Genomic DNA, 11,544 nt, shown 5'->3' with positions numbered 1-11,544 from the left:
TAGCCGGTAGCCCTTTTCAATATCACTATTATTTCTGTATAGAATAGTCAACTTCCTAACAAGTGTAGCATATGTGGAAGTCTCTAGCCAGGGTATCTATTAACCACCCATTCATTCACGTGTTCTTTGAGAAACTGTTTATCTTACATTTCAAATGGAATTCTAAATGAGCTTTTTATCTATCAGCTGCCTCGGGAACTTTACAGAACTTTCTTTGAAGTACAAGGAAGCCAGTCGTTAATTTTAGATACAAAGGAGATCTTCAAGCATGATCAACTTTTCATGTTTCTGTATCATTTTGGAAAGTGCAGTTTTCCCTGTGTGAGATTCTTAACACAGAATGGCAGGGGAAGGGCTCCGAAATGAAGCCACCAGGAAACAAAGGGCCAGGCTGATACTGCAGTCCTTCCGCTACGATAGTCAAATCATGTTCAGTCAAACCACATTCCAGTGACCCACATGGTATTTCTGTGTATAATGTGGAGTTAGGTAGGGTCTGATTTTGTGCCTTTTTCCTCTATTGTCTCAGAACCTAGTCCAGTCCCTTTCTGTCCTCACTGTGTGTCGTGCCTTTCATTAACATGAGGTTCTGTTTTGAGACTCTTATGCACCTCCATATATCTAGTCCTGAACAGACAGTACAGCACCTTCATGACAAGACTTGTGCTATCTGGTAGATCTGGTCCTTCCCGCCTGTTCTCTTAGTTTGTCTTGGTTATTTTGACCCTTAGCATTCCACTTTATTTTTGTTTTTCATTTTTGTTTTTCATTTTTTTTGCAGTTTATGGCAGGGGCTGGGTTTGAACCCACCATCTCCGGCACATGGGGCTAGCACCCCAGTCCTTTGAGCCACAGGCGCTGCCAAGCATTCCACTTTAAATTGAGGATCAGGATTATCGGCAGGCTGTTTGTACTTCAGTCATTTTCATTGCACAGCAACAGTATTTTGGCTTCCTTCCTCCTCCTCATAGCTATCATTCATTATGGTCTTATTTTCTTGGACTAGCGGGGCTGTCCCGGATCATGAGGAATAGCAGAAGTCACGGCATGATTCTTGTTATTGCTGACATTAAAGAAGACACTTCTCTTGGTTCACCCTTATGTATGATGCTTGCTTTAAGTTTTTGGTAGAGACTTTTTATCGAGTTAAGGAGGTTTTCTTCTATTCCTAGTTTGCTAAGAAGTTTCTATTTTTTGCTAAGAGTCTTGATCACAAATGAGTTGTAAGTGTCTAAAATCCTCAAGCATTTATTTAGTATCTATTGAGATGATAGCATGATTTATGTTTTTTCTCTTTCATCTGTTAATGTGGTTTATTACTCAGATGGATGTTTTGATGTTGTAATATGTTGCATTTCTAGGATAAACAGAAAATATGATTATGCAAATAATGACAGGAAGGTCATAGACAACACAGCTTCATTAAGGAGTTTCAACTGTTGGAAAGATGTTCTAGAAGAAAAGATAAGCATTTGTCAGATGTTCAGGGACTTCTGCCAAATCTTAGATTTAAACATCTGTTTATAGGGAAATGTAGATAGCTACCAACTTATGCTGAGAACTTTTAAATGTCTTCTTTATTGGACAATATAAAATATAAAATAGCATGATCTTGTAAATTAGCAACAACCAAAACAACCCCTTTGTTTTCAGAATCCAGGAGGTGGACGCTGGTATTTATGTGGTATTGAAATGAGAAAAGGTTTTGTTTCATTTTTAATGCTGATCATATGGATATACATACATATGCGTCTGTACACATATGCTTATAAGGAAAATATATACGGTAAACCTTCTGTAAGTTGACCACCCAAGGGGTTGTGACCAAGTGGTCCACATGCAGAGGTGGTCAACGTAAGGAACTTTGATGCCCATAGGGAAAGGCCACGGGTGAGGAAAGCGGGGGATGCCAAGTTAGCGTGGACAGGGCATCACACGCCTCTTGCACATGTCCTGCCCTCAGTGGTTCTCACCCAGCTATCTCACGGAGCAAACAAGCTCTGAGCTGTGTCACCAGAGCAGACAAATCAGACATGTCAAACACCACACATTAAAGTGGCTAAAAGCAGGACAAAATATCTTTTTTTTAAAAAAATGTATTATAGCATAACTGTGTACATTAATGCAATCATGGGGTGCAGTGTGCTGTTTTCATATACATTTTGAAATACTCTCATCAAACTGGTTAACATAACCTTCATGTCATTTTCTTAGTTATTGAGTTAAAACGTTCATACTCTGCTTTTAGAAAGATTCACTTGTACCCTTGTAAGATAAACCATAGAGGTGACCCCACCAATCACCCTCCCTCACCTCATCCACCCCCCTCCAGGAAAAAACATCTTAAAATGGCAAGTTTTTTTTTTTCACTCCACCCTCTGAAGATTTGCATGTAGATACCGTTTTAATCATTTGGTTATTCCACTGGAATATTCCTACTAGTGCAGGAGAGAGAGACAGAGAGAGTCACGATCTTAATTTATATCAAGTTTCTCCACATGTTATGAGATAGTAATTAATAATTTTGGTTTTGAAATATCCTCTATTATCTCCAGTTATCTCAAGAGAGCTCATATATTTTCCCCAAAAAGTCCTCAAAGAAAAATATTGAGATATGCCTAGAGGGCTGTGGAAGTAATCCCTCTCTTTTTGTCTTTCCAGAATCACACCATGCCAAACTACAAACTCACTTATTTTAATATGAGAGGGAGAGCAGAAATTATTCGTTACATATTTGCTTATTTGGACATTGCGTATGAAGACCACCGAATAGAACGAGCTGATTGGCCTAAAATCAAATCAAGTGAGTAGTTCCAACAATAGTCCAAGAAAATGTAGGGGAAATATACTTTCAGAAATGTTTGGTTTTCCTCAGGGAAATAAAAAATATGACTGTTTTTGAATGTCATAAATCTGTCACTTGAGAAGCAACAGTTCAGGTAAACTCAATAAATGCTATGTGAGCCAGTAATTTTCCTATTAGAGGTGAATACACAAACTTCACAGGAAGACAATGTAAAGATTAACCAGAGTAAAGCTTTATCATAAGAGCTGAAAGGGACATGAGATGGAATATTGGCTCAACTGTACAGCACAGAATTCAGGGAATTTTTCCAGTCTCACAACTCTAGTAAGTAGAGCTGAGTTTCAAACCCAGGTCAATTTAATACCAAGCCCAAGTTATTTGCACTAGACAATACCAAAAGTAATCCTGCTGTGATAAGTGGTATATTAATAGTAAGTTGTTGTATGCCTTTTGGAAGCATGAGCTCCTTAAAAGTCATTGCCCCTATAATCTCTATTCTTCTTGGCAGACATCTCTGATGGGATAGAATAGCTTATTTTCTAGTCTCATGAAACTTTACCAATTAATATTCAAATGTTTCTTCTGATATCAGAATTTGTACATGAGATTTTAAGATGGTGAACATACAATAGGTGAACACTAATTTTAGTCCCTGATTGATTAGACCAAGATGGATAGCAAAGAGTAAGCAAGGATATTACATATAACAAATTTTGCCTTTTGGCTTTTAAATATAAGTTGTTTGGATGTCTCTTACCCTATTCTACCTTGACTTTTCATTATGTTATTACAAATGGAGTTTCTACATGTTCTTAGTATTTTCATAGATTCTCAGAGTTGAAGGAGACCATAAAGTCCATGATGGTTAGGACATAGTTTCAAATGCTTTAGTTGATGGAGAACCAACATAAAAGTGTCTTAAAGTAGACAGAAGTTTTATTTGCATAAAAATCCAAGTTGGCATAGTGATTTCACTCCTTGAAGTTGTCAAAGCTTAGGCTCCTTCTTTCTTGTTGATCTGCTAAATAGTTGTCTTATTTACACACTGTAAATAGAGGAGAATCTCTGGAAGTTAACCATGCAAGAGACTGTAACTGGTCAACAGACAGAGATGGTCAAAAAAAGGAACTAGGCCTGCTGTCCTGACACGTACGTGTGGTGCATGTGCGGTGTATGAAAATGAGATCATCTTTAGGAAGTGGTCAGTGCAGGTAGGTGGTCAGCTGCAGAAGTTCTACTGTATTTTCATTTAATATTCTATCTGAAAGTGGGAAAGGTGGAGGGGGCATATTCCTTCCTCTTAAGCACCATGAGTAGAAAGCTGCGTAAGTCACCTGGCAAGAACTGAGTCTCACGAAAGACAAGCTGAGAAATGTCCACGGTATTGTGGATAGCCACCTGCCTAGTTAAAAATCTGGGGTTTTATTACTTTGAGAAAAAGGAAAAGAATATGTACTAAGAAGCAGTTTCCATTACAAAATTTGGTTTCATCTGCCATCCAGTCTAGTGGTGCTCTCTAGCCTGCTGATTCCACAACTAAATCTCCATTCAATGCATTCCATCGTGGGATATTTTTATTACTAAGTTCTTCCTGGAGAAAAGGAGATTGGGCTCACGTGTTTACATTTGCTCTTCTCTAAAACTTTTTTTCTCTCCTTTAATAACATTAAAGTACTTTCTAAAAAAGATAAAACGCCCATAAAAGAAATAAAACTTGAATATGAAAATGATAGCACAAAACTCTGGTGAAGTGACGTAGTTGGCCTGTAAGTATAAATAAGCCTGCAAGAGGACAGGGCAAGCTGGATCACCCCAGAGATACTTATAAAAGGCTCATGAATTAGTAGCCGCAGAAAACTATAGAACAGTGGTTCTCAACCTTCCTAATGCCGCAACCCTTGAATACAGTTCCTCATGTTGTGGTGAGCCCCCACCATAAAATTATTTTTGTTGCTACTCCATAACTGTAATTTTGCTACTGTTATGAATCACAATGTAAATATCTGATATGTAGGATGGTCTTAGGCAACCCCTGTGAAAGGGTCATTTGACCCCCAAAGGGGTCGCAACCCACAGGTTGAGAACCGCTGCTATAGAAGCTGAGCTAGTAGAGGATTAGGATGTGAAGTAGTCTGACCACCAGATCCCTTCCCTTCCCTGGAAGAAGTGTGGAGGTGACTCTCAAGAGGACATGGACCAGAGGATTCCAGGACAACAGGCATATCTGAGAACACAACGCTATAATAAAGATCAAATTTAGTAGAAGCCTAGACATTTAAATGGTCTAGACTTCCCCCACTCTATAAGCAGAATGCTACAACCAGGTTAATATCTCTCAGGCAAAAATTGGAAAAATTCTCTCTGGAGAAGCAGACCAGTCCAGGCAGCTACTGAAGAGATGGAGGTTTCTCAATGAAATGGGCCAGCCAATCTGTTGGCAAGCTCCTCCCACACACATTCCAGTTAGCTACTATTTCTTTCTTTGCCCTTTAAAATGGGAATGGCAAGCCAAAACTCAATAGATACTTGAGAATAGTGCCTGCTAGGAAACAGACCCACATAAAGCAGCAGAAGAAAAAAAGCAATTCTGAGGAAGCCAAGATAATTTAGCAAGAAAAAACTTCAAAAATGTTACAAAATCTTCAGACAGCTAAGAGAAGATATTCTATACATAAAACAAGAATAGTCTGTTATAAAAAAGAATGTTTAGGCTCAGAACCTGTGGCTTAAGCAGCTAAGGTGCCAGCCACATACACCTGAGCTGGCGAGTTCTAATCCAGCCTGGGCCCGCCAAACAACAATGATGGCTGCAACCAGAAAATAGCCAGGTGTTGTGGCGGGCGCCTGTAGTCCCAGCTACTTGGGAGGTGGAGGCAAGAGAATCACTTGAGCCCAGAAGTGAGCTGTGAGCTGTGAGCTGTGATGCCACGGCACTCTACCCAAGGGGATAGCTTGAGGCCCTGTCTCAAAAAAAAACCCCAAAAGAATGTTTAGGGACAAATTATTCTTCAGAATTAAAGACATTATATAAACAAACCAATAACTGATAAAAATAAGAACACCCTCCCGAAAAATACAAAAGGACAAAGAAATAGAAAATAAAACAAGAAATATAAGTAAAATTGAGGATCAATTAGCTTATCAGATACATTCTCCAAATAAAATTCTGGGAAAAAAAAATCAGAAAATAGAAAGGAAGCAAACTTTCAAAGAATCTTCCTTATACAAAATTGAAATCTGTCTCCTTCTGGCTTTCATATGTTGATCTTAGGCTAAATGAAGAACAGATTACTCCTTCCTTTTTTTACATCTAAATATTCATCACAGAGAAAAAGCCATTGCTGAGCAGTCAGTTCAATGTAAATGCTCTGAGTGAAGACAAAAGCGTTTGTCAGAATTCAGCACTGAGTCCCCATTTAATCCGTGAGTCTGTACCTCTCCTTAGATTACAATTTCTGGGACTTCCATGATTGTTTCTCTGATTCCCATTGTTAATTTTAGTCCAATTGTAACATCTCTACTCTCCTTCTTGACTTGGATATCATTTCCCCTGGACTATCTGAGATCTGCAATCACATCTAGGCTCAAGGGCCAGCTCTCTTCTATTCCTTGAGGGTTCCATTTATATTCCCTGGTTTGGATTTCTTCACCACATAAGTGGGTGTCCACTGAACAAGTCCCTGTTACATTACACCTGCCATTTAAGGTGTGGTACCCAAGGGGTTGTCCGATGTTTCAGGGACCAGAACAACACAGAGCAAAATGGGACTAACATCCTTGTCACAAGTCCAGCCATTATGCCAAGACATTTTACTAAGATCACAGTAGTTATTTTGGCAGCCGTATCACACTGCAGCCTCATATTTGGTGTAACTAAATTCCTTAAAGCTTTTTGACGTGTGCTTCTGTTAACATGTCGACCCTGCCAATTTGCAACAACCCTGAAATTATTTTATTTTCTGGAACCAAATGAAGAGCTTAGCATTTGTCTCCTTAAATTTCTTCTTGTTAGATGCAGCCCAATGTTCCAGCGGTTGGCAGTTATCCTAAGGCTGATTCCATCACTTCCAGTGGCTGACACTTACTATCTCAAAAGAAAACACATTCTGTTGGCAAAAGTTCTAATGCTAACAAAAGTATTCTTAATCAGCCCTTTTTTCTATTACTCTTTGGTTTGACTTCTGCATTTTAGAGGGAATCAGAATGAGTCAAAATTTTCTTCCATCAGACATCTGTGCCCCATTTGAAGATGACTGTTATGTTCCAATTACTTTGTCTTAGCTCCTCCCGGTGAAGCGTGTCAAGGTTCTTCAACCGATCTTCACAAAATGTAGTCAGCCACTCCCTAACTTGGGTATTATTTTCTGGGCTTGCTCTGATTTTTAGTATTTTTCTCAAAGCCTGGGCTACTAGAACTAACAAGAAAGCTGAGCAAGTATTTCAGCCGACCTCAGTTTGAATACTGCCTTTACCAGTTGTGTGACCTGGGTAATTTACAGAACCTCTTTTACCTCATTCTTTCATTTATAAGATGAGACAATAGTTAACACTTACTTCATAGGGTAAGGGAAAGAAGACCGAATGGGCATGTTAAATATTTAGTACAATGCTGAGCGCAAAGGAAGCCTCTCCCCAAATGTTAGGCATATCAGTTCCCGATTCAATCAACTTTATTTGGGATTTTGTTTTGCTCACTACAGTATCTCAGACACCAAGAATAAAACTTGGCACACTCATTAGTTTAGGACTTATAGATGTTTTTATTTCTGATGTGAAGTGTAGTTCATACTTATTCAATCTTCATATGAAAGATAATTGAAAGAGCTACGCAAAGTTGATTCCATTAGAGTGGGAGGGTCGTGAGAGCACATGTGGCACTTTATTCCTTTCTCTCTTTCCAAAATTGTAGGTTTAAAACCAAGGCACTGGTTGGGAAAGTTATGATCAGTATACATGCCAATATTACAGAGTCATTAAAAAGATAATGTTTCAGGGTGGCACCTGTGGCTCAAGGAGTAGGGCACCAGTCCCATATACCAGAGGTGGTGGGTTCAAACCCGGCTCTGGCCAAAAACTGCAAAAAACAAAAAAAAAAAGAAAAAGAAAAAAGAAAATTTTTCATTGATTTAGAAAATTTTTTAAAAGATGCTGTAACAGACACACACAAAATGGTTTACAAAACATTCTATACAACATAATTTTGTTTTAAAAATATATGTGAAAAATCAGTTGAAATACTAAAATGGTTATGACTTGTGGTAGAATTATTTTTATCAACTCAGAACTTTTCTATAATACGTGCTTATTACTTTGTGACAAAACCAATAAGATTTGATAAAATGTTGATATTCTATCTGGTATGAATTTGTCTGATATTTGTGAAAAAATGTTTACTGCCTTACACTACAAATCAAATAGTCTCCCATCACAATAAAGTAGGGCTTGAAGATAGCTGACTAGAGGCACCAGCACGGGCGTCCTTTACAAAGAAGGATGAAAATTATAAGTAGAAAACTTTATGTTTAAGAGAGAACACTGGAGTAAGTTCTCACCTGTCAATAAAAACCTTAGAGGTAAACAATTTAAGTTTTCCAATTAGAAGAGATAAACTGGCTAAATGGAAACAAAAATAAAAAAACAAAACCAAGACCCAACTATATGCTGCATACCACAAACTTACTCCACCTACAAGATACGCAGACTAAAAGGGAAGGGATGAAAAATAATTACATGCAGAAACAAAAGCATGCAGAAGGAGCTATATTTATAACATGCAAAATAGACCGTAAGCTGAAAAACATAAAAAAGAGACGAAATTCTTTATATAGTGGTAAGAGGATCAATTCAAGAGCAGGATATAACAGTTGTCAGTATGTACGCACTCAACATAGGAGCTAGAGTCGGAGCTAGACGCCAACACAGTAATAGTTGGGAATGTCGACACTCTAGTTTCAGCATTGGAATGGTCACGTAGACTGAAAACCAACTAAGAACATCAGATTTAATCTATACTACAGACCCAGTGGACTTAACTTATTTACAGAGCATTTTGTCCAACAGCTACAGAATATACAGGGTATTCCTGACCACATGTTAAGCCACAAAAAGTTCTCAACAAATTTTGAAAAATCAAAATTATAGCAAGTTTCTTCTCAGATCACATGGACTAAAACCAGAAACCAATAACAAGGGGAACTTTGGAAATTGCACAAATGCATAGAAATTAAATAATATGCTCCTGAATGACCCTTGGGTCAATGAAGAAATTAAGGGAGACATCATAAAACTTCTCGGGACAAAGGAAAATTGAAACACACACACACACACACACCCCCCCAAAAAAAAAGAAAGAAAGAAAATTGAAACACAATATACCAAAATTTGTGGCATACAGAAAAAGCAGTATTAAGTGGGAAGTCTGTAGGCTCGGCGCCTGTAGCACAGTGGTTATGGCATCAGCCACACACATTGAGGTTGGTGGGTTGGAACCCAGCCCAGGCCAGCTAAACAATAATGACAAATGCAACAAAAAATAGCCAGGTTGGGGCAGGTGGATCATGGGAACTCAGGAGTTCTAGACCAGCCTGCATAAGAGTGAGATCTCATCTCTACTAAAAAGAGAAAAATTAGCCTGGTATTGTGGTGCATGCATGTAGTCCCAGCTACTTGGAAGGCAAGGTCTGAGGATCACTTGAGCCCAGGAGCTTGAGGTTGCTGTGAGCTATGATGCCATGGCTCTCTAGCTTGGAGTAACAGAATGAAACTCTGACTCAAAAAACAGATAAACAACAACAACAAAACAAAACAAAACTTCTTAAGAAGTTAAATAGTGTATGAAGCAACATCCAGTGTATATATAGCATCACTAGAAACCTGGGTTTCAGAGCTAGTCCTGTCACTAACTTCACAGCAGGCTTTCTAATAACTTTTTAAAAGCTTATAAAATATAAAGATAACACTAGAGATTGTCGAGTGTCCTTTTAAGAGAAAAATATTTTTTAAAAAATTTACGCATTCCAGGACTTTAAAATCATGCTTTGTTTCCATAACTATCAGTAGTAATGGAAGTACTATAATTCCCGGTTTTGTTATGAACTTGATTCTTTGCTCATTTTATTTTAAGCTCTTCCATTTCACAAAATCCCCATTTTGGAGGTCGATGGACTTATCCTTCACCAGAGCCTAGCAATAGCGAGATACCTGACGAAGAACACAGGTAATATCTTTATCATGTTTAAGATTGTTGATAACTGAAAAAGTACGTACCATATATCCAATATTCATTAATACCCTATTACTGACCACTACAGCACAAACAAGAAGGGGAATAAATACGAGAGAAGTATCTATGTACCATCTGTATCAGTTTCATTTTCTGTGAGTTCCCTGGACAATTAGACAACTTTATTTGATCTTGCCTCCTGACCTCCTGCTTTCCTATCCCAAACCTCTTTGCCCCTTAAGACCTTTCTCGAATTTCACTGAAAAATTGGACAGATATGTCTCGACCCAAACTTTCTCTACAATGTGTGTTATAAGTTATCAGAGAAAATTAATTAGCAGGAAATATATATGAATAAATAGAATTCCTTGGACTAATCCCTAATTATGGACTCAAAGATGTCCTTCATCCAAATTATGCTAAAAAAAATATAGGGGGAGTTTTGTCTCCATTGAGTGCCATTCAGGGATCTTCATCACACAGTTAGTTGGCTTCCAGATTATTTTGTATTTGATGGGCAGAACTGCAGGGAAGCACATTGGGTCACTGGAAAAGAACAAGTTGCAATGGAAAAGAAGAAAAATATGAGAAAATTTGTGAGGGCAGAAGCATTTTAGGAACTAGAAGTCAGGTGTTGTCAAGTGGAAGGCAGTCCATGTGGGGACAGGACAAGACAGACTGTAGCTTGGACGTGATCTGTCATCCTCACAATACCAGGTACTACTCCTACCATCCTCCTCCTCCTCTCCCCTCCCCCTCCTCGGCCTCCCAGAGTGCTAGGATTACAGGCATGAGCCACTGGGCCTGGACTCCTCTTCTTCTTTTTAAAAAAATTTCTCCACTTGCAATACTCTTTTCAACATCTGCCCTCTCTAGTCAGCCGTGAGTGCCATACAGGGAAACACAATGATCTCTTTTATTCCATGTTGTAGCATCAGCTGGAGGCTGATCATGGTAGGAGAACAGTAATTATATGTTCAATGAAAAAGGAAGAGCTGGTTGGAGGTCGGGTGTGATGATGGCGTTGGGGATTTGTTTAAGGAAGTTTGGGAACCAAAAGAGGAACCCAGAGACATACCCAAAATGAGGTTGAGAATATGGGCCTGCAGTTTAGGGCTAAAGAGCGAAGAGAACCTAGGAGAAAATTCTGAACACTTTTCAAGCTCAGAAAGAAGAATCAACTTTTGCATAGAACACACAAAAATAGAGTTTACAGAGGAACTCTAAATCACACAAGTGTTTTTTTTCACTTTTAACAGCTTCGAAGTATGATTTACACATGATTCACCGATGTTATTGGTATACAGTTCCTTGAATTTTAGTAAATGTAGACACATGTACAAAAGAAATCCCTTTTACAATGTATACTGAAGCATTTTAACTTGACATCAACAAGAAAATATTTAGGAAGATCCATGATTTCCTAGCAAAAATAATGCTTAAAAAAATGACAGGAAAGAATAAAGAGCCTTTATTATTGTAAACTTTTAGCCTCTAGGCAGAAAACAAATGCTCC

At 38.3% G+C, this 11,544-nt stretch overlaps 1 protein-coding gene across 1 annotated transcript in view; it reads left to right on the top strand.

Moving 5' to 3' along the window:
- The first annotated feature begins 2,664 nt into the window (after nucleotides 1-2,664).
- Nucleotides 2,665-11,544, top strand: part of HPGDS (hematopoietic prostaglandin D synthase) — a 23,810-nt gene continuing 14,930 nt past the window's right edge. The window contains exons 1-2 of the mRNA XM_023518400.1: nucleotides 2,665-2,803; nucleotides 9,930-10,022. Coding sequence (XP_023374168.1) covers nucleotides 2,671-2,803; nucleotides 9,930-10,022 — 226 coding nt within the window. The 5' untranslated portion in view covers nucleotides 2,665-2,670. The remainder of the gene's footprint in view (nucleotides 2,804-9,929; nucleotides 10,023-11,544) is intronic.

This window comes from Otolemur garnettii, unplaced genomic scaffold, assembly GCF_000181295.1.
Source record: "Otolemur garnettii isolate 467f Iridium unplaced genomic scaffold, OtoGar3 scaffold00137, whole genome shotgun sequence".
In the NCBI taxonomy this organism is placed as follows: Eukaryota; Metazoa; Chordata; class Mammalia; order Primates; family Galagidae; genus Otolemur; species Otolemur garnettii.
The sequence above is the reverse complement of the archived record's forward strand: the minus strand, read 5'-3'. Positions and strand labels throughout refer to the sequence as shown.